The sequence below is a fragment of the Oryx dammah genome, unplaced genomic scaffold, assembly GCF_014754425.2.
Source record: "Oryx dammah isolate SB20612 unplaced genomic scaffold, SCBI_Odam_1.1 HiC_scaffold_2, whole genome shotgun sequence".
NCBI lineage: Eukaryota > Metazoa > Chordata > Mammalia > Artiodactyla > Bovidae > Oryx > Oryx dammah.
In genome coordinates this window covers 159,599,974-159,622,214 of record NW_024070186.1, presented here as the reverse complement: position 1 = coordinate 159,622,214, position 22,241 = coordinate 159,599,974, and the positions used below count along the sequence as shown (strand labels likewise).

General features: G+C 59.5%; 1 protein-coding gene across 1 annotated transcript; it reads right to left on the bottom strand.

Moving 5' to 3' along the window:
- Positions 1-5,112: 5,112 nt before the first annotated feature.
- LOC120882368 (collagen alpha-2(IV) chain-like) lies at positions 5,113-21,771 on the bottom strand. The gene is made up of 37 exons (XM_040266357.1): positions 21,705-21,771; positions 21,477-21,509; positions 21,340-21,392; positions 20,864-20,936; positions 20,744-20,773; positions 20,608-20,633; positions 19,984-20,019; positions 19,621-19,765; positions 19,468-19,539; positions 19,172-19,204; positions 19,009-19,062; positions 18,706-18,753; positions 18,215-18,247; positions 18,072-18,131; positions 16,974-17,006; positions 16,830-16,859; positions 15,889-15,918; positions 15,775-15,807; positions 15,651-15,686; positions 15,433-15,462; positions 15,034-15,069; positions 14,655-14,684; positions 14,553-14,585; positions 14,421-14,456; positions 14,063-14,092; positions 13,940-13,972; positions 12,977-13,009; positions 12,859-12,900; positions 12,735-12,767; positions 12,592-12,627; positions 11,560-11,601; positions 11,419-11,451; positions 10,953-11,015; positions 10,749-10,868; positions 10,280-10,324; positions 10,123-10,176; positions 5,113-5,786 (listed from the first exon to the last, which is right to left on the bottom strand). The coding sequence occupies exons 1-37, from the start codon at positions 21,769-21,771 to the stop codon at positions 5,113-5,115; spliced, it is 2,328 nt and encodes a 775-aa protein (XP_040122291.1).
- Positions 21,772-22,241: the final 470 nt, after the last annotated feature.

The following is a 22,241-nucleotide window of genomic DNA, read 5'->3' as shown; positions in this document are numbered from 1 at the left end:
TTCTAGTGGTTGGAATGCTCTGGGAATGGCTTTTAGCATTTTTTGGAAAAGAAGTTTATATCTTGATCAGATCTGCAAAGGGATGGGTGCCCCCAGAAAAGAAGGAGACCCCCCGCCCCCTTAAATGAAGAGACTGAGTGAGTGAAAGTCACTCAGTCCTGTTCAACTCTTTGAGGCCCTGTGGACTATACAGTCCATGGAATTCTCCAGGCCAGAATACTGGAGTGGGTAGCCGTTCCCTTCTCCAGGGGATCTTCCCAACCCAGGCCTCCCGCATTGCAGGCGGAGAGACTGAGGCCAGTGCCGATCAGAGGGTCTGACAGGTGGACTCCAGTGGCCGGGGAGCCTCCCCAGAGAAGGGCAGAGACCCTGCCCAGAGAGGGGCAGAGTGTCGGCCAGCCTGGTGGTCCTGGCCTGAGAACGGGGAGGAGGGTGCTGATGCAAAGGCTGGGAAATGACCAGAGCTCCCTGCTGGCTAGGATGAGCAGGGGGAAGCTAGGGTGGGTTGTCCAGCTTGTCCAGGCCCCTGAGGACTCACATTTCATGGGGGAAGGGGGGATGTGGAGAAAGAAGAAGGGCAAATAGAGGCAAGCCTTCAGTGGGCTCCCTCCAGGGCTGCCAGGAATCCAGTCACACAGGTTTGGGTAGGTGTCAGGCGGCAGCCAGCCCTGTTCTCAGGAGGGCCCACCGACCCCGCATACAAAAGGCCTCCCATCCTGGACAAGCCCCAGCCCGGGGCCTTTTCTCTCTCCAGGCCTGGAGACAGTCTGCCTCTGGCCCAGAGTATAAGGCCACCAGCTCATCTTGATTTGCCTGGTAATCACTAGTTTGAGCAGAGTCCTGCGTCAGGGTCGGGGGGACCGGGGACAGTGGGTCAAGCTGCAGTCAGGCCTGGCTTTACTGTGTTAGTCGCTCAGTCGTGTCCTACTCTGTGTGACCCCGTGGACTGTAGCCCTCCAGGCTCCTCTGTCCATGGGATTCTCCAGGCAAGAATACTGGAGTGGGTTGCCATTTCGTCCTCCAGGGGATCATCCCCACCCAGGGATCGAACCTGGGTCTCCTGCATTGCAGGCAGATTCTTTTCTGTCTAAGTCACCGGGGATAAAGCACCAAGGAGGCCTTGCTTTCAAGGCCCACCAAGTCCACTGGCGGCTCTACCCTGCCCGCCTGCCCGCCCCACCTAAGCGACAGGGCCTAGTGGTGGCACTGCACACACCAGGTAAGCTTGTGCCCAGAGATGGCACTAAGCTGCCCCTAGGTTTCCTAGATCCCATCATCTACCCTCTACACTGCCCCTCGCACAGGCTCTTGGGAGGTGGGCGCTCAGGAGCAAAAGATGCCCCTTCTCACTTTTGCCCCCAGAGACCAATCCCAGCCACACCTGCCACACATCTCTGCTCCTCTCCCTCCTGATAAGGCACCTACTCCCACAGCTCAGAGAGGGAGTCAACATGGGCACATTCGTCAGAGAACAAGGAGAGGCCCAGGGTCCCAGGGTGGGGGGGTGGGGGGAGGACAGAGCCCTAGGGCACCAGGGCTGGAATGTGCCACCCACCCTCAGCCCTCAGCCCTCCTTAGGCTGCAGCTAGGAGGCGCTGGGCCCTCTTTAGGGTTTTCTGGTCAGCCTTGATTCAGTAGGATCTGGGAACTGAAGGGTTAAAGTTGGGGTCTACGGAGGGGCAGGGACTCGGCTTGGAAGGCCATTGTTGGGGAGAGACCAGCACCCCTACTGTGAAGTTACCATCTCAATGACAATTTACCAAGTCCCCAGGAATCGCCACCTCCTGGGAGAGAGGTGGGAGGGGAACCTTCCCTGCTGTACAGGGGGTGGGGGGCAGGGAGGTGGGGGGAGAAAACCGAGGAGTGAAAGAACCAAATCGAACCTTTGTTCTCTCTGGGAGGGCGGAGGGGCTGGAGGCTCAGGTGGGCCCAAGAGACCGGGGCTCAGATGGAGGCGAGGGGGGAGGGGTCAGCGCCAACCCTATAGTCCATCTCGATCCCTTTACGGGGGAACAGGACAAAAGAGGGGGAACTGACTAGAGCTGCTCACCAGGGGTCAGGAGGTGGCTATGGAGGCTGCACAACAACCCCAAAGGCTGCGTCACCCATTTCTTGAGGCCCCCGATATACAGGCAGAAAGCCCCCGGCTGCTGAACCAAAAGGAGCAGAGGAAATTGATATCCCAGTAATAATTCTCCTGAGCTCACACCCCCATTTTATAGGCAGGGAAGGAAGCTCAGAGAGTGAAGGAACTTGGCCAAGAGAACACGTGGGAAAGAGGACAAGCCTGGTGAGACCCCAGACTGACTTCAAAGCCACCGGCTCCATGCCCAGCATCACTGAACTTCCCAATGGTGAGCTGGGCCTCCTGGTGCGCCTTTCCCCGAGGGCAGTGCCATCTGTCCACAGCCGGGCCAAGCCTCCCTAAACCCCTCCCCCTGCATCTGACTATGTGGGAAAGCCACCCTCCACCGGGGTTCACTTTCACCGTGTCCACGTTCCTACAGTGGGGCTTCCCAGGTGGCGCCAGTGGTAAAGAACTGCCTGACAATTCAGGAGACATAAAACACTCAGGTTCCGTCTCTGGGCTGGGAATATCCCCTGGAGGAAGAAATGATAACCCACTCCAGTATTCTTGCCTGAAGAATCTCATGGAGAGAGGAGCCTGGCGGGGCCCAGTTCACGGGGTTGCAAAGAGGTGGACACGACTGAGTGACTTAATACGCGAGCATGTGTCCCTGTTGCAGAAGAGGCTGTGTTGGCTTGCCACTCACAGATCAGTGGACTCTGGGTTAGACCTGGTATCAACCCTACCCAGGTCTCGCTGAGCAAATTCACAACTGCCTAATCTCGGTGTCACCTGGCTATAAACCAGAGGGAGAAGCCTGCCCTGCCGAACTGTAGGGCCACTGGCCCAGCCCCCATGTGCCCTGCATATCTTAGAATTTATTGGAGGTATTGACTGTGTGTGTGTGTGTATGTGTGAGCATAATGATAGTTTCACTTGTAAACCTGTGCTGACTCCATTGACTGGGTAACAATTAACTTTATTATCAGTCATACTTGTCAGCTTTCCACCAGCAGCAGTTATCCATCTGAAGCTCTGAGAATGTTGTCTTCTTTAGGAGCCCACGTTGTCTCGTCCTTGTTTGCTGTCTGAGTCTTGGCTCAGAGGGCAGGAGGGCCATAGGACACAAAGAGGGTAGAGGAAGCAGTGAGCTGGCAGCCACGGGGACTGGGCCACCATTCAGCTCAGGGGAAAGTCAGTCTATTTTTCTTGTTCATCACTGAGGCTTCCCTTGTGGCTCAGCTGGTAAAGAATCTGCCTGCAATGCGGGAGACCTGGGTTGGGAAGATTCCATGGAGAAGGGAAAGGCTACCCACTCCAGTATTCTGGCCTGGAGAATTCCCTTGCAAAGAGTTCACAAATTCGATTCACAAAGAGTCGGACACAATGAGCGACTTTCACTCACTGAGAGCTTTATCAAGACACTAGGTCCTTTGGGTCCTGCTCAGGGACTCCAAGGGCACCCAAGGCTCAGGTTTAGCAAAGGACAGAGCCTAAAACATGGTTTAGGGAAACCATGGCAGGTGGGTCAGCCCCACAGCGGGAGGACGCTGCCTGTACAGATGAGGGTGGCCTCCAATCCCTGGGAGAGATTGAGGGCAGGAGGAGAAGGGGACGACAGAGGATGAGATGGCTGGATGGCATCACCAACTCAATGGACATGAGTTTGAGCAAAGTCCGGGAGATGATGAAGGACACGGAAGCCCAGCATGCTGCAATCCCCAGGGTCCCAAAGAGTCAGACATGACTTAACTGAACAACAACCCAAGCTCAGGAATGTCTCAAGGTCCTTAATTACTTAATCCTTAAACATTCTGGACTTAGGGTGGGCCCTGTATTCAGTGGCAAGTGTCATAAGAGAAAAAAGATGGGGGGAGATATGAGATACAGATACAAGGGAGAAGGTCACGTGACGATGGAGCCAGAGATTGGAGCGATAGAGTCACAAACCAAGGAACACCTGCAACTGCCAGAAGCGGCAAGGAAGAACCCTATCCTAGACCCTTGGGAGGAAGTGTGGCCTGGGGACATCCTGATTTTGGACTTCTGGCTTCCAGAACCAGGAGAGAATAAACTTCTATTTCAAGTCACCCAGTTTGTGGCGGTTTGCTACAGCAGTCTCGGGAAACTCATCCACTTCCTTTCTTGCTCCTGGGTCCCAGGCTCTCAGAGGTCCCCTGAGGTCAAGTTGGCTTTCTGATACCACTCCTGATCTGCTGTAGAAGAGCCCGAGATAGGGCGTCTGCCTGGTTACCTGAGCCCAAGCCACCTGAGTAACAAAGGGAACTTTATTCTGTGCTGTACACGCTGGGGAGAAGGGGGGCGGAAGCGGGTGGTAAGGATGGGGAGAGGACAGGGGCTTCCTCTCATGACTCACCCTGGGAGCTTTCCTATCCTGTTGGTGTGACTTCACAGCCCTTGCATGTGACACTCCTGTTTCAAGGCCCAGTATCGATTGTCCATCAGCACCACTGGTTTCCTGGTGCTCCCAGGCCCAAGGGACCCTAGGATCTATTTCAGCTGAAAGTTTGACTTCTTAAGACTTGGAAGGCATGTCTGAGTTTCCAAGAAGCCTTACAAACTTGAGCAGAGGACTTTAGTGATAGTATTCAAACCTTTTATTATATAAGAGAAAATGAGACATTTTGCATACACTAGTAAAAGTATTTCAAGTTCTTTGTTTTCATTTTCTCTAGCTGTGTGCTGTGGGCTCCTCAGCCCCACCTGCCCAGATCACCAGCCAGTTTATCAGTACAGGGAATTAGTTCCATTCTCAAATGACCAGGCCAGAGGCTTCTTGTAAGGCAGTAGGAAAAAATGGAAGAAATGGCTCCAATCTTCAAACGAGTTTCTTTTCAGGCCTGATCTTTCCTTCTCCAACCTAAGCTGCTCCGGACACGCCCTCCCTGCTCCCTAGGCCGTGCTCCGACCCACGCCTTCTGAACCTGCCCTAGGGGAAGGCGGCGAGGGGCACAGTCCCTGGGTCCAGGCAGGCTGCCTACTCACCCGGCCGCACTCCCTCCTGGGCGGGGAGGTCCGGGTCTTCAGCAGGGAGGCGACAGGAAGAAGTAGGGCGGCGGGGGCGGCGGCGGCAGCGGCGGGGGGAAGGCGGGCAGTGGCCAGGTGTCTCGAGGCACGGGGGGCGCCAGCAGGTTGAAGGGCGAGGGCCGTGCAGGCAGCGGAGGCAGCGGCTGCGGGGGCGGCTCGGCGATGAGGGGCGGGCGGCCGCGCGCGCCCACAGGACCGGGAGTGGCGGCGGCCGCGGCCTCTGGCAGCGGCGGCAGTGGCAGGTGCGCGGGCGGGGGCGCGGGCGCGGGGAGCCGCGGCAGGTCCTGCAGGGCGAGCGCGGCGGCGGGTGGCACGGGCACGCAGGCCTCAGGCGGCAGCTCCGGCAGCGCCACGTGGGCGCCTGGGCCCCAGGGAGCCGGCGGCGCGGGCCGCAGCGGGAGCGCAGGCAGCGGCGGCAGCTCGGCCAGGGCGAGCGCCGAGGGCGGCGGCGGCGGCGCGGGGCTCAAACCCGGCGGGAGTCCCGGCAACGGCGGGTGCGGCAGGGATGGCGCGGGCGGCGGAGTCAGGGACAGCGACACGCGGGACCGGCCCAGCCGCGAGTGGACGCGGGCGCGGGCCAGCCGCGGATGCGAGCGGGAGCGGGGAAGCGGGGCAGCCAGCTTGGCCACAGCCGCCGCTCCAGGGCCCCTCGCGCGCAGCTCGCGGAGGCCTTGTCACTCCAGCAAGTGGCCACGCGTCTCTCTGAGGGAGGCCCAGCCAATCGGAGTCGTGCGCTGCCGCACTCCAGCCAATCAAAGGCCAGTGCGCCGGCGACCTACACATTTCTCCCGCCGGCAGTCAGGAGCTATCACTGATAGCCAATCAGAGACAGTAGCGCTCTCTGTCAAGTCCTTCTTCCCGCCCCTCCCTCAGCCCCAGCCAATCACAGTGCTCCGAGGTGCCACAGGCTCCCTCCCCACTATCCCTGAGAACAGACACTGCGCGTTCAGTGAGCGCCCCCAACTGGCCTGAGCGTCCACTTAGCCTCTGCAGCTCCGCTTCGACGCCCCCACCCCGCTCTCCTCCTTAAGAGATGCTCTTTGTGGGTCAAGATCCATGCAAATTTCCATCCAGTGATCTGTGCTTGTACAGGTGTGTGCTAGTCACTCAGTCGTGTCCTACTCTTTGCCACCCCATGGATTCTGCAGGCAAGAATACTGGAGTGAGTTCTCATTTTCTTCTCCAGGGGATCTTCCCGACCCAGCGGTCTAACCAGGGCCTGCTACATTGCAGCAGATTCTTTACCGTTTGAGCCACCAGGGAAGCCCATGCTGCTGCTGCTGCTGCTAAGTCGCTTCAGTCGTGTCCGACTCTGTGCGACCCCATAGATGGCAGCCCACCAGGCTCCCCCGTCCCTGGGATTCTCCAGGCAAGAATACTGGAGTGGGTTGCCATTTCTTTCTCCAATTCATGAAAGTGAAAAGTGAATGTGAAGTCGCTCAGTCATGTCCGACTCTGTCAACTTGCTTCTTGTCTGTAGAAAGCTGGGAATCTAAAAAACTGTCCCTTTCAGTTCAAGTTTGTAGAATTTGCTGACTTCTCAGCATAACTAATGGAGGCCAGAAGACAATGGACACATTCTGTGTCCGACTCTGTGCGACCCCACGGACTGGAGCCTACCAGGCTTCTCCGTCCATGGGATTTTCCAGGCAAGAGTACTGGAGTGGGGTGCCATTGCCTTCTCCGAGGGAAGCCCATAGAAATGATGAAAAGATACCAACTCAGTAGCAAAGCTTGACATGTAGCATTTGTGGTAACATTAAGAATGGTTATAAAAGACAAATGGGTGACAAAAGCAAAAAAGGAAAAATGGTCAATCTGTTTAAAGTCGGAATATGAAGTTCAAGAGGCAGCCAGGAACCAGGCTGGTGCTGGTGCTCAGTGTCTGACTCCTTGAAATCCACAGGACTGTAGCCCACCAGGCTCCTCTGTCCACGGAATTTTCCAGGCAAGAATACTGGAATGGGCTGCTATTTCCATCTCCAGGTGATCTTCCCAATCGAGGGATCAAACCCACATCTCTTGTAACTCCTGCCTGGCAGGCCGATTCTTGACCACTGCACCACCTGGGAAGCCCGAAGTCAGAATATATAAATATTTATTAAAACAATATTAGGGGGAAAAAAAACCCACAACAATCTTAGGGTCTTCCCTGGTGGTCCAGTGGTTATTTGCCTGTCGATGGAGAGGACTCTAGTTCGCTCCCTCAGGACACAACTCCTGAAGCCCACATCCTAGAGCCAGCGCTCCACAGTGAGAGAAGCCACCTCAACGAGAAACCGCACACCACAGCCAGAGAGTAGCTCCTGCTTGCCGCAAGTAGAGAAAGCCCATTTGCAACAAAGATGACCCAGCACAGCCAAAAATAAACAAATAAAACAACAATAAATTATTAGAACATTTCTAGGTTGATTAGAAAGGATAGCACCCACCGCCCTCTCTGAGACAGTGCTTAGTGGCCCCTCTACCCAGATGTTGTGCTTAATCCTGTTCTCTAGTAGAGATGATGTGGTTTGTTCCACATCTCAGGGCGGAGAAACACAAGATGATTTGTTTTTCCCTAATTTTAATTTATTTTTTATACCAGTTCAGACCGTTGCTTGATATAAGGTGACCCCAAAGTGACTTTTTAAAAATACTTTTATTTATTTTTTGTTTCACTGGGTCTTTGTTGCTGTATGCAGTCTTTCTCTAATTGCACTAGAGTTGGGCTATTCTTCCTTGCGGTGCACAGGTTTCGAGCAGGCTTCAGTAGTCGTGGCGCGTGGGCTTTGTTGCTCTATGGTACGTAGAATATTCCTTGGCCAGGGATTGGACCCGTATTCCCTGCACTGGTGGTGGATTCTTATCCACTATACTACTAGGAAAGTCCACAAGATGATATTTTAAGAATCAATGTGTGCTTAGTTGCTCAGTCACATTCAATTCTTGCAACCCCATAGACTGTAGCCTGCCAGGCTCCTCTGTCCATGGGATTCTCCAGGCAAAAATACTGGAGTGGGTTGCCATTTCCTCCTCCAGGGGCTCTTCTTGACCCAGGGATCGAACCCAGGTCTCCTGCATAGCAGTCAGACTCTTTACCAACTGAGCTTCTTTGAGGGGAAGCCCTAAGAATCAATACTTTTATGAAAAAGCAAAAGCCTATGATGATTCTCAAATAGAATAAATTAAATGAGGTAGGCTAAGAGATATCAGGCTGGAATTCCAGTAATGTTTACACAACCTCCTCAAGGCTGTGCACACTGCAGTCAGGTTTTGGTCTAGATCTGTTATCTTAAATCACACCATAGAAAAACAATCTGAGTTCCTCCCTGGGTGGCAAATCCCATCAACTCTATTCAGCTCAAATTCTTCAGTTAAGGTAAAACTTCACCAGATTGCAAGAGGTGTAGACTGGGGGAGGCATAGCTCAGAACAGAGACTCAAGGACACTGGTTCTGGGACCACCCAAGCCCCAGGTCAAAGTTCAGAAGAGCAGATCAATCCTCAATTGTGCAACCTCCATTCTGGACCCAGCCTAGGAGAATAAGTTTGCTTCCACATTTCTGGGTGATTACATTTATAATCAGGGGATGAGAAAAGGAAGCATTCAAGTAGCACTGATTATTGATACTGGATTAGTAACTAGCTTCTTAAAATGTTTGAAAGTGTTCAGTAATCTGAGATATTAAACATCTGACTGATTTCCAAGAACCCCTTAAGTGCTTAGGAAGAAAGCTGCTGGTTGGATTTGTACACACACACCCCAACCCTGTTAAGAGATCAAGTAGATTATGTGCAGAATTATTTGAAGTGTCTAAGGGAACTGAGTATCAGGCTTGTAAAGCATGCTAAATATTTAGGGAGAAGCTGATCTGACAAATTTATAATCTGAGTAAGTGAAAGTGAGTTTTACATCCAAATTATAAAATGAATCAATACAATGATATCTGGAAGCAAGTATAAAGGCTTAAGGAAAATTAAATTTTTAGTGGATCATTTTAGTAAGTTAATTAACAATTAAAACACAAGTAATGTACTGGAGTGGGTTGCCATTTCCTTCTCCAGGGGATCTTCCTGACCTAGGGATCGAACCTGGGTCTCCTGCATTGTAGCCAGATGCTTAACCATCCGAGCCACCAGGGAAGACCTAATGTATAATGGGGGCTTCCCATGTGGCCCAGGGGGTAAAGAATCCACCTGCAATGCAGGAGATGCAGGTTTGATCCCTGGGTTGGGAAGATCCCCTGGAGGAGGGCATGAAAACCCATTCCAGTATTCTTGCCTGGAGAATCCCATGGACAGAGGAACCTGGCCGGCTGCAGTTCATAGGGTTGCAAAGAGTCAGACACGACTGACTCTACTGAGCATGAACACAGTGTGTAATGCACAAGTCCCCTAACCTGGACATGGCTCCATCTCTACATTGTGACCACATGTTGTCCCTGAGAGCAGGCCTGAGTTTGTTCTGTGCTCATGTGGCTCCTATCTGGAGCACAGCCCCTGGCACACAGCTGTGTTGATGTTTGTTGAAGGAATGAATAAGGTGCTGGGTGGAGGCTGCAGGCCCAGGTGGTTCCCCAGCCCAGCTGGTGATCCCCCCACACAGCACACAGAGGCAAACAAGGAAGCACACTGCCTTTATTGAGACTTCCAGCCTGCAGGAGACCCCAGGCCAGAGGCCAAGCCGAAAGGTCTGGCTGGCCTTGCCTGAAGACCAGGCTTGCAGGCAGAGGCGCTCAGGACAGGCAGTGGGTGTGCTCGGGTGCTCAGCATTTCCCAAGAAGTCAGCGGCCTGGGCAGAGACAGAGCAGGGCCCAGCTGAGCTCTGGCCCCTGCTCACCTCCTGGTGGACATGGGCCCTCTATCTGATCTCTGGGGACAGCCACCCACCAGGCACCAACAGGTGGCCTGAGAGCCACTGTCTGTTCCTCCCACAGGTCGGGGTTGCCTCCAGTGCAGCCCGGAGGGGTGATGATGGTGGCATGGAGTGGCTGGGGGCCGCGGGGCACTGAGTTCCCTCTCACCTCCAAAGCCATTTCCCAGGGGGCCATTGCTGCCTCTTTTCACCTCAGGGCCTCCTAAGGCACAGAGACAAGCCAGGGCACCCAGGTCAGCAGAGGACTTCGGAGTCCTTCTGCCCACCCCCAGCTTTACCCAAGGCCCTGGAAGACCCCTACTCACCCAAAGGCCCAGGGCCCAGCTCTGGCCTCAGCTGCCCATAGGGCCCTGGGGAGAGATGGAGGTGAGGATACTGAGTCCCTCATGCCCACCTCTATGCCCTCTGCCAGGAGTGCCCCTTTCCCTCTCTGCAGGGCAGTCAGGTGGGCCCAGAGCCCAGTCCCCTGCAGCCACCCCGCAACAGCACTCTTCCACACACCCCTTTACCTGGTTGGCTCCCGACTTCTGGGTATGTGCCTCCAACCCAGTATCTAGGTTTCAAGGCAGCCCCCCAGGCCCGGAGGAAGGGCCAGGGAAAGTCCCTCGGGCCCGCAGCCTGACCTGAAGGAGGAGAGCTGCTTGGGACCCCTGCCCACTGGAGCTGGGTGTCCAGGATGCGCCAGTCCTTCCCAGTTCTCAAAGCCCCCTGCCCGCCTGGCCTGGCCCCCACCGCCCTTGCTAGGGCCCCCTCTGCCCTCTCAGTGTGTCTTACCATTTCCTCCAGGGCCTGGAGTGGCCACTTTGGGGGGCACGAGGGCGGCTTCCCCACCCCCTTGCACTCGGTCGCCTAGGTCCAACTCACCGTTCAGAAAGCCATCAGCCCCTGGGAACCCTGGAGGACGAAAGACAAGGTCAGAAACACCACGAGCACCCCTGAGCCCAAAGCCCCCACCCCACCCCCAGCCCCCCCAGGCACCAGGCTGTGGGCGGGCCTCAGGGAAGAACCCGGCTCCCAGACCACCATTGCTGTAGGCCAAACCTGCAGGAAAGCGGTGGGAGGGGGTCTGGTTGGGGAGGGGCGGGGGCCGCAGTGGGTGGGGGCAGGGTGACCTGGAGAGTCAGGGAGGGGCAGACAGGCTGACTCAGAGGCAATCTAGAGAGGGCCTCCCACAATCCTGCCCCTGCAGGCAGCTAAGGGGGACAGCCCAGCTTCAGGAAGCCATGCCTCCCCCCACGCCGGGCACCTCCCTCCCCACCTGCTCAGTCAGTCACTCTACTCTGACCTGAGACAGGACCCACTGTACAGGCTCTGGCCATCCGTGTGGCCCAGCGCTTAGTACGCAAGAGCCCGGCGAGTACAGACAGAGACAGACACACAGACAAGCCATGCTCGCCGTGAGGCGGTGTGACTCATGCCCAACATGGGGGCCTAGGGGGCTCACCGACTTTCTGGGGCCTGAGGCCACCACCAAAGCCTGGGGGAGAGGAGGCTGGGTCAGAGATAACCTCGGCTTCCTGGGCTGGTGCAGGCAGGGGAGGGGAAAGGGAGGGAGGGAAGGGGAAGCTCAGAAAGGCCTCCTCACCCAGTCCTGCTCCTGGTCCGTAGCCATTCGGGGGCTGGTACCCTGTGAGGGGAATGGAGGTGAGTGGGGAGGACCCCAGCTTGCCCTCACTCCTTGGGGCCCGTGTGTGGACCTTGGAGACTCTGAGTCAGAAGGGACTCTCCTCATCCCCAGGGAATGGAAATCAGAAGACATGAAGTAAGAAAGCAGCGCGAGGGACCAAGGGTAGACTCAGAGAGGGACTTCCCAGCCTGAAGATGCCTGAACACCTGAGGTGGCCAGGGAACAAGGGAGATGGAATGGCATAATCTGGCACAGAGAGGGAGCAGAGAGACACACACCTGCTTCCTGAGGTTTCGGTCCCCACTGGAGGGCTGGAGTAGGCACTAGAAGGAAGGCCAGGGGACAGGAGTGAGCCCATGGCGAGGCGGGTGGGGAATGCCCCAGGAAGCCACAGGGGAAGGGCTGGGGCCTGGGGGTGCTGTCATACTGGCAGTCACATGGGGTCTCAAGGCCAGGGTTCAGGCTTTTCTTCCCTGACTTGCTGGAGATCGGGCCTGGGGGCTTCTGAGCGGCCCAGCCAACCCCAGCTCCTCCTGGGACTAATTACCCACCACAGCCCCTCAGGCCCCCCAGTCAGCACTGACCTGGGAACTTGCCATCCTGCCCTGGGAGAGGTGGCTGGGATTTCAGGCCCCAGCCACCCCCTTTATCAGAAGGGATCCCTGGAGTGGGAGGCTTGGCAAGAACCCCACCACTGCAGGGACCTTGATGGGGAAGAAAGAAGAGGGCAGTGACCCCAGGCTGGCGCCAGCCCCAGGCTTGCCCTCCTGGCCTCCACTTGGTCAAGCCATGGCCTGCGGTGGCTTTTAGGGCAGAAAAGGTGCTTCCAGGGGGACAGTAGCCATGTCAGAAAAAGCCCAGCTCCCACGGGTCACAGTCTGCTCTGGGGACAAGAGGACCCAGCCGCCTGCTGCGGTTCCTGCTGTTGCCCACCCCACCTCAGCATCCAGCACCATCCCCTCACTTCCCTCTGTTCCATCCCTGCCTCACCTGGCTGGGCCCCCAGCCCATTGCCGTTGCCATATCCTGGAAAGGAGAAAGGGATGTGAAGGGCCCTGGGCGGGTGGTGGTGGTGGTGGGGGGCTCTGAAAGGAGAGGCAGGAGGAGGTGCAGGACAGGGAGGGGAGGCTCACCTGGCTTCTCAGGTTTCAGACCTGCTCCAAGGCCTGCAAGGGAGACAGAGGGCACCTCAGGCCCAACCAGCCCTCCCATCAGAAGGAGCACTCTCCCTTCATGCCAGGCTCCCAGCAGACTCACCTGGGAGGAGCTGCGGCCCGTTCCCCAGTGGCGGCATGTATCCTGGGAGGAAGCATGGGCATGAGGGCAGGGGCCCGGGAGACTTCAGAGGAGGCAGAGGAGAGATGGATGGACTTACCTGGCTTCAGAGGGCTCGCGCTCCCTCCCAGGTCTGGGGGGAGACCAGCAGAGGCTGACTGACCGTGGACCCCACCCCGCCCCACCTCTTCCCCAGGACCCAGCTCTTCACCCGGTGGGGCCCCCTCCCCACCCCCCAGAACTCCAGGCCTGCCCCTGCCCCACACCTGGCTGGGCCCCTTGGCCTGGGAAGGCTCCAGCTCCCAGTCCATTTCTGTAAACTGGAGAGACAGAGGCAGGGGTTACGAGGAAGAGCAAGGGTGGCAGGAGATGGTTTCTGGGGGTAGAGAGAAGGCGGGGGTCCAATCCTGACAGCAAGTCCAGGCTGCGCCACGGGACCCTGCAGTGTGATTCGAGTCTGCTGGGGTCGACCTGGAGACGACAGCGTCACGGGCTCAGTCCCACAAGACGGCTCCCCCAACCCCGCCCCACATTTCTGCCACCAGTTTCCTGTCCAAGTTGTCACCTGTGCTTCTGACCAGCCGGCTGTAGATCAGAGATTCCCACGACCCCCTCCTTGCAGAGGGGTTTGATTAATTTGTTAGAGCAGCTCACAGAACTCAGGGAAACATTTTATTTACCAGATAATCGATTTACTAGAAAAGCAGGGACTAGACATGTAGGCAGGCACTTAACTGCTGCCATCCCCTCTGAGCACGCCACTCCCAGCGCCTCCGTGGGGTCATCTGCCCAGTGTTATTTGCTCAGTCATAGCCAACTCTTTGCGACCCATGGACTGTAGCCGCCAGGCTCCTCTGTCCAAGGGATTTCCCAGGCAAGAATACTGGAGTGGGTTGCCATTTCCTTCTCTAGGGGGTCTTCTCCACCCCAGGGCTCAAACCCATGTCACCTGTGTCTCCAGCATTGGCAGGTGGGTTCTTTACCACTGCACCACCTGGGAAGCCCTATTTCCTCTTACAAATCACAGTATCACAGGGCAGGTAGAGAGAAAAGGAGGGTTTACCTGGCTTCTGAGGCTTCATGGCCTCAGCAACTCCTGGAGAAGAAGGAGGTGGGAGCAGGTAAGGGACCATGACCTGCTCTGAGCCTCTCCCCTGCCATCTGCCCCCAGCACCCACTCTTGTACCTGGGCCATAGCCGACGGGAGCTGCAGGCCCTGTGGGGACCAGGGGGAGAGGCTGAGGTGCACAGGAGGCTGGAAACTGGGCCCCCCTTCTTCCCAGTGTAGGGATCAGAGAACTTGGAGCCTCCTCTGCTACATGGCCACCCTCTCCAAGGAGCCCAGGAGAGGTGTCTTAGAGCAGGGTCTAGGCCCTTGCCCCCTCCTCTCTCCTTCTCGCCCAGCCTCCAGCTTCTCCCAGCCCCTCAGTTCTGAGCTGGGGGGCTGGTGGGGACCCCATCACCTGTCCTGACCCTCAGAGGCCTGAGGGAGGCAGGAGAGGATGCCCAGGCACGACCTCCACCCCAGAGCCCCCGAGTCTCACCCGGCTGGACGCCCAATCCGTTGCCGTTCCCAAATCCTGGGGGGAGGGGGAAGATGGAGGTGGGCACGTGCAAGGAGGCAGGGAAGCTCAGGGTTTTGGGTAGACAGGGAGAGGCGGCTAAGGCAGGCTCACCTGGCTTTTGGGGCTTCGTGCCGGCCAGCAGGCCTGGTGAGGAACACACAGTGAATGCGGGCCCCCATGCCCCCACTGCCTCCCTGGGCAGGGCCCCCCTACCTGCTTCATAGCCGTTTTCAGCTGGAGGGCCTGTGCAGAGCAGAGGGCAGTGATAAGACTAGTCATGAGGCTGAGGCCAGCACAGGGGCCCCTCGGTATTGCTCCCTCCTCTCCCCAGGGTCCTTGGAGCCCCTGGACACCCTCCACTTGTGAACAGGGGGAGAAGGCTGGAGGGACCCAGGGGGGCCAGGACAACCTGCTCTCCTCTGACACCGGGGGTTTCCCACGCCCTTTAGGCCTGGGGAGGCAGGAGGGCTGACATGGACTCCTCTAGGCCTCCCTGGACCCCCAGGCCCCAACATTCAGTTTCCCGTGGCCCCCACCTCTCATGTCCCTCCTCACCCCCACCCCCTGAGGCCCCGGGCCTAGTTGCCCTCACCTGGCCTGGCTCCCAGTCCGTTTCCATTACCATATCCTGGGGAGGAAAGTGAAAGCGGGGGGGCAGTGTTTAAAGGTGAACCCCTTCAAAGCAGGAGAGAGACGAGGCAGGGGGCGCCAGGGGGCCTCCCCCTCACCCAGCTTCCCTCTACTCAGAGCCCGCCCTCCGAGTCCCCTGCCCCGGGGAGGCCCACACCCAGCCCATGCCCAGATCTTAGAGCGAGGAGGCAGGGGGTGGAGGGGCTCTGATTCCGGGGGTCCATGGAGAGAGATGAGGCCAGGATAGGACTCCCCTGGCTTCTGGGGTTTCATGCTTCCCACGAAGCCTGAAGAAGACCCGGGAGTGGGTAAAGGGCCCAGAGCCCCCATCCTGGGCACCCGAGGACCCCTCTGCTCCTACCTGCTCCGTATCCCTGCGGTGTTGCTGGGCCTGTGGGGAGAGGAAGGGTGAGCTGGGCAGATTTGGGGTCCTGCTGAGGCAGAAGTCAAGCCAGAAGGCTGGAATCCTGGGGGTTTCCTCCCAGCACCCCTCAATCATTCCCTAGCCCTCATGAGGCCTGGAAAGGAGGCGGGAAAGGACATGGGCATGTGGAAGTCTCCAGACCCCGCCACTCTCACCTGGCTGAGCTCCCAGTTCATTCCCGTTCCCAAAGCCTGGGGGGACAGATAGAGGTGGAGGTGAGGGGGGAAGGGGCCGCAAACTCTGGTGGGGGACAGAGACACAGATGGGGCTGAGGCTCACCTGGCTTCTGAGTTTGCACACTCCCTCCAAAGCCTGGAGGAAAATGGGGAGCAGGTGACGGACCACCCCAGAGCTCCAGCACCCCGACAGTGGCTTCTCCCAACCCTCCAGTACCTGCTCTGTAGCCATTCTGAGCCAGGGGGCCTGTGGAGGAGGGAGGGGTGAGAAAGGAGTTTGGGGCCCTGGCTAAGATGGGGTGAAAGTATCAGTCGCTCAGTCGTGTTGGACTCTTTAGACCCCGTGGACTGTAGTCCACCAGGCTCCTCTGTCCATGGGGTTCTCCAGGCGAGAGTCCTGGAGTGGGTTGCCGTTTCCTTCTCCAGGGGATCTTCCCAACCCAGGGACTGAACAAGGTTTCATGCATTGCAGGCGGATTCTTTATCCTCTGAAGCACCAGGCAAGCCCCAGTGGCCCCCTCCAGAGCCCAGGCAAAACCAGGGTCCCAGAGGCTCTCCCCCAGCCCCTCATTCCCTCATCAATCCTGCCCCTCAAAGGCCTTGGGGGGTGTGGGAGAGGAGGCCCAGATGTGGACCCCCCCATCCCACCCCAGCTGGGCGGGTCCTAGTACTGGAGTCCAGCCTCCTGTGGAGCCTGAAGGCCATCCTGCCTGCCTGGGGTCCCCCCTGGTGTCACCCCCACCCACCAGGCAGGAAGGGGGCCCTGACACCCCCTCATCAACCACACACTCTGCTCTCAGCACGGGCTTTTGCCGCCATGGCCCGCGGCCACTTCCAGAGCCTGTTCCCTCTCTCGTCCTCTCTCTGGGATGCCCCAGCTCCAGACTTCTCAGTGGGGCACGGTCTGCCTCTGGCCCCTCCTCCCAAGAATGTGCCCCCCCATCACCCAGCTGCCGAATGAGTATTTGCTGTGGGACCCCAGACCGGACGGCGGGTCTCACCTGGCTTCTGATGTTTCAGCCCTCCAAGGCCTGGGGACAAGGAGACTGTCCAGTGAGTCCACCTGGACCCTGTCTTCCCTCAGAGCCGGGGAAGCCCCCTCCCCTTCATCTGCCACCCCCTGGGTGAGCCCTGCAGCCCTAGAGCTCCGGGCCTCACCTGGCTGGGCTCCATTCCCGGTCCTGAATCCTGGGGAGACAGTGAGAGGCCCCGAGACTGAAGTGGGGCTTAAAAGGAGCACAGATACAGAGAGGACGGACAGACAGTCCGACCGAGAGCCCGACAGGGCAGAGCGGGACTCACCTGGCTTTTGGGGTTTCCCGATCCCTCCAAAGCCTGAGGAGAGACCGGCGGGTGAGGGACCCTGGAGTGCCCCCTCCGGGCCACCCCCCTCAACTTCCCCTGGTCCCCTCTCTACCTGGTCCAAAGCCATTTGGAGTTGCGAGACCTGGGTGGGGAGGGGACATAGGAAATCCAGACAATGCTGACATGGGGGTGAGCCCCAGCCTCCCGCTGCGGCCTCCTCTGGACCCCTGCCCTCTCCCCAATTCTTCTATCCAGCCTGGGTAGGTTCACAAAAGGGTTGGGGAGGTCACCTTGGGGACCTGTGCCAGGAAAAGGGCTGGGGAGACAGCGGCAGCTGAGACAGGAACCCCAGATCCAGCCTTCCTCCTCCTTCTGGTCCTGAAGACTCCTGGGGTCTTATCCACACTGATCCCACTCTGATTGCTGCGCCACCCCCACCCCTACCCCCCTGCAATGCCAGCAGCCTCCTCCCTAAGTTCTCCTACTCCAGGTAGACCAGCTCTTTCACTCCCGCTTAAAACCACAAAGGTGAGTCTCCCAGCTAGGTTCAGGTCCCCCCTGGCCTCCAGCCCTCTGGCTTTCCACCCATGGTGGGTCCTCCCCAAAGTCCTGACCTCAGTCCACACGGGCACCCAGGGGTCCCGGCTTGGGCACTCGGCCCAGCGGGCCTGCAGCCCCAAGGCTGACCGGCACGGGGTCTGCAGTGCGCAGTCAAGGCCAGGCTCAGACGGGCACTCGGGAAAGGTGGTAGAAGGAGTGCACCCCTAAGGGGCCCCTGTTAGGAGTCCAGAGTGGGGCACGGCGGTGACCCCCGCCTCCTCCAGCAGCCTCCCTCCCTGGGTGGGCCCCCAGGCCTTGCCAATACCCTCTGTGAGCCGTGGATGGGGCACCGGGGAGGACTTGGGGTGGGGACAAGGGCAGGGAGGGGCAGGGGCGAGTCTCTGTCTCACCTGGTTTCTGAGGTGTCACGCCCCCTCCCAAGCCTCTTGCCTGCAGACTCCTCCCAGCCCCTACTCCCCCATAAACCAGTTTTCTGCCTCCTCAGCCCCTCCCCTCCCTCCTCCCCAGCACCCCAGTTTGGCCCGGAGCCCTCACCTGGCTGGGCTCCAGCTCCGGGGAAGGCCCCAGCTCCCAGCCCATTCCCAGCGCTGAGTCCTGGGGAGACAGAGCAGGAGGGAGTAAGGCGGGAGGGTCAACGTGGGGAGCGGGCAGGGAGCTAGGGACAGGGTGGGGCTCACCTGGCTTCTGAGGTTTCACGGCCCCTCCAATTCCTGAGAAAGAGACCGAGATGCTGTGGAGCTCCAGGGAACCCTGAGCCCAAGCCCGCTCTCTAGCTCCCCGCCCCTCATCATCCCCAACCCTGTCCCTGATGACTCTGAGCCATGGGGCCTGTGGGGAGAGGGAGGTGGGGTCTGGGCTGCCGGGGGTGGGCCCACACCTCCGGGGGTGTCCTCACCCCATGAGCGGGGCACCCCCACCACAGTTCTCAGAGAGTTATGCCCAGAGAGGGGCTGGGGAGCCTGGACCCTCCCCAGGACCCCAGCCCCAGCCAGAGGAGTGGCAGCAGCGGCTGGATGAAGGGAGTGCAGGCCTCTCCCAGACCTCACTCCAGCCCCTGGGAGAGACAGAGGCCGACGTTGACCCAGCCAGCCCCTCCCCTAAGAGCGGGGCGAGTCCCTGAGCACCCCCTTGCCTGCCCCTCCCTGCAGCCCTGCCCCTCTACGCTCACCTGCTCCCGGAAAAGCCCCAGCGCCGATACCATTTCGAGCCCCGAATCCTGCGGACAGGAGATGAGGCCGTTAGTCACAGCTGGGCAGGTCGGGGCGCACAGACGGGGCAGGGATGGGTGGCGGTAGCGCCGAGATGGGTGCGGGGCTCACTGCGCTGCGGAGGCTCCACGCCCCGCCCCTCCAGGCTGCATGTTCGTCCCCCTGCACGACACCACTCTCTCCCCGAGGGGTTCCTCGATTCCAGCTCCGCGCACTCCCTCCCCCATCCCTGGACCCCAAGGTGGTGCCCCAGGCGCCCTTACCTGGCTGGGTTCCCAGCCCCGGGAAAGCACCAGCTCCCAGCGCGTTTCCGTACCCTGGAGACAGAGAGGAAGGGTGGAGGGGGCAGGGGCCGGGGCCGGGGCCGGGGCGGGAAGACGGAGAGGCGATCTGAGGGCCATCACACGGTCAGGGAGCTGGCCTCACCTGGCTGCTGGAGTTTCGCACCCCCTCCAAAGCCTGGGGAGCAAGGCAGTGGTTGAGGGGACCCAGGGACCCAGCCTCTTCCTGGGACTCCATGAAGGAGAGGTAAGGGAGGGCATTTGGGGTCCCAGCTGAAGGAGGGGGCGATTCCGTGTTCTCTGTTCCCCAAACTAGACCACAGGATCCTTTATGGACCAGCTCTGCCCTGAGGGAGCCGGGGAGAAGCCCCTCCCGGGGGTGACCCGCTGTACCCTCCACACCCCTCTCTGCTACCCACATCTGTCCTTCCCCCACCTCACCTGGCTGGGCAGCAGCACCTGGGAGGGTCCCGACTCCCAGCCCGTTCCCGTTCCTAAACCCTGGAGAGACACCTGGGGAGACAGGGCAGGCAGGGTCAGGGAGAGTGAGGGAAAGGGGCACAGAGCCGGAGGGACAGGTAGGGTGAGGCTCACCTGGCTTCTGTGGCTTCACGCCCCCTCCAATGCCTGAGAAGGAGACGGGGGTCAAGGGAGGGTCTTGGGACACCCCGTGTCCAGGCTGCCCCAAGACTCCTGGCCCCACCTCTACCTGCTCCGTAGCCGTTTTGAGCTGGAGGGCCTGTCGGGAGAGTAAACCATGAATTGGGTAAGTTCAGGGAGAGGAAGCCACGAATTGGGTACGTTTAGGGTGGGGGGGGGGGCGCAGCGCCTTGGGCCCCACCAGAAACAGCAGACCTGACAGACAGCTCCCTATCTGGCCCCCACCCCCAGAATCATCCATCCTGCCCTCCCTTCTGAGGCCTGGGAGCCCAGTCCCCCTCCCCGCCCTCCACTCACCTGGCTGGGCTCCCAGCCCACGCCCATTCCCGAACCCTGGGGGAAGAGAGAGAGGTGAGGGGTGTGAGAGAAAGATGGGGAGGCAGAGAGAGCTGGGGCCGGGCCGGGCCCACTTGGCTTCTGCAGTGTAACACCCATTCGGAAGCCAGGGGGAGACCCGGTGAGAGACCCCAGACGCCCACCCCTCAGCCATTCCGAGCCTGATGACTCAGCTCCAGTCATCCCTTCCAAGGAAAGGGGAAGGCGTGAGGGTGTGGGTTGGGGGACTCCCGGGAGCCCAGGCCCCTTCCTCCCTTCCTCTGCTCAGAGCTACCTCGCTCTGAGCCCGGGGTGCGCCCCTGGAGCTGGCTTCTGCGGCAACCAGGAAACAAGCAGGGAGAGGAAAGAGTTGTACCCCCAGGCGGGTACTGGGTGATGTGACACCAGAATGGCCTTGGTGGACTCCTGATGGACTCCTGGGGGGCGCGGGGCAGGAAGTGGTGAGAAGGAGGAAAGAACCAGGAAGACACTGCAGGAAGGGTGGCAGGTGGGTTTCTGGGGGGAGCAGCAGCACGGGGGTCCCCGAGTGTTTCTGAGATGGCTGCCTCCCCCGGACCCAAATCCCGTTTCCCATGCCTCACCTACTCCTAGACCACTGGGGGGACCGTAGCCTAAGGGGGAAATGGGAAGGTGAGCTGGGGTGGGGCAGGAGGGGCCAGGAGCTAGGGTGCCCACTGGGAGGACAGAGGGACCCCCCTGCCCACCCCTCCACCAGCTGTACCTGATCGATAGCCATTGGAGCCTCCTAAGCCTGTGGGATCGGGAAGAGGGGGGACTTAGGGGGCAACAAGGAGCTGAGTCTGCATGCTCCCTGCAAAGTGAGAGGGCGCGCTCTCCCCACCCCCCTGGGCCTCAGGCTCCCCAGGGGTCACCGCAGGGTGAGCAGACTGGCAGCAGGGGTAGCGGAAGGGTCCCTGGTGAGGAGGAAGGGGTCTGGGCCAGACCCCTGGGGGTGGATCCACCCCTCGCCTCTGTCCTTACTTGAGCATCCCCCTGGAATCCCATCCTCCTTGTCCACCCAGTCCCACAGTCTGGCTCTCCTGCAGTTCAGCTGTGTCAGCTCTCAGGAGGGAGCCCTCTCCCATCTGTAGGAGCCCCCAGGTCCCCACCTAGCTCACCCGTTTCCTCCCTCCTCTTCCCACCTCCAGGCCTTTGCCTCACCTCACTGCTGGTGGCAGGCAAGGTCCTTTCCCTTTCCTGTTGCAACCTGCCCCTCCCCAGGCCCTTCCTCCTCTGGCTTCTTTTCCTCACGCTGAGTTGAGGTTCTGTCCCCTCTTAAAACCCTCCAAGGGTGCGGGGTGTCTGTGTTCCTCACACTTGAGCTGACATGAACAAGGCCACATGCCTCGTGTTCTCCGGGGCCCCCAGATCTGGATCCCAGAGAGCCCCCAGACCCCTGAGAGAGAAAGACCAGACCCTCTTCCTTGAGCCCAGAGCCTGGAGGGTCCACTTACCTTTTCCCAGGCCCAGAGATGATGGAGGGAGCCCTAGGGGAGCAAGCCGGGTGCCAACTCAGGGCAGGGACCCCAGGGACAGAGAAGGGGCAGGTCCCAGGCATCTGTCCCCCAGCCTCCCCAAACCCTGCCCTGTCCCAGACTTCACAGGCCCTCACCTCCCTCTCTGGGGCCCAGTGCTCCCCCGACACCCCCAGACTGGCCGGCAGCCCCACCGCTGGTGCTCACCGCCTTGCAGGCTTTCAGAGGTCAGGCCGAGCAGGAGAAGGGCTGTGGGGAAGGCCCAAGCACTCATGATGCCGGCAGAGTGGGAGGGCACCACCCTGTGGGCCTTTAAACACCCCTGCTGGGTGGGGGCCAGGGTCTCCACTGGGCTGGCAGACCCCAGGGGGCCAGCCCCTACCTCCCACTGCTGCAGGAGATCAGCCCTGGCCTCCTCCCTGCCCCACTCCTCATCCATCACGGCTGCTGACAGACGGGACAGGCCCCCCCCAGCCCCTCCAAGGCTCCTCCACCCCTGTCAGGGGCTGGGGCCCTGGCGTCAGGCCTGCAGGCTCAGCTGCTCCCCCGCCAGTTGGCGAGGGGCAGGTGAGCACCCCAGACCCAGCCCAAACACAGCTGGGGCTGAGAGGGGAGCCAAGCCCAGAAACATGGGTGTGGCTGGCAGGGGATCCTCTGAATGAGTTAGTGTGTTACAGGAAGGAGGCAGTGTTACAGGGGCAAGTGGCCCAGGAACAGGGTAGCACGTCAGGACCTCATCACTAT

Coding starts and splice junctions, on each gene's coding strand:
- LOC120882368 (XM_040266357.1), bottom strand. CDS start 21,771: ATGAGTGCTTGGGCCTTCCCCACAGCCCTTCTCCTGCTCGGCCTGACC. Junction 14,457..14,552: donor CACGAAGCCCCAAAAGCCAG/GTGAGCCTGCCT, acceptor CCCTCCCCCCAG/GATTTGGGAACGGCAACGGA. Junction 11,016..11,418: donor CCTCAGGCCCCAGAAAGTCG/GTGAGCCCCCTA, acceptor GCTTTCCTGCAG/GTTTGGCCTACAGCAATGGT.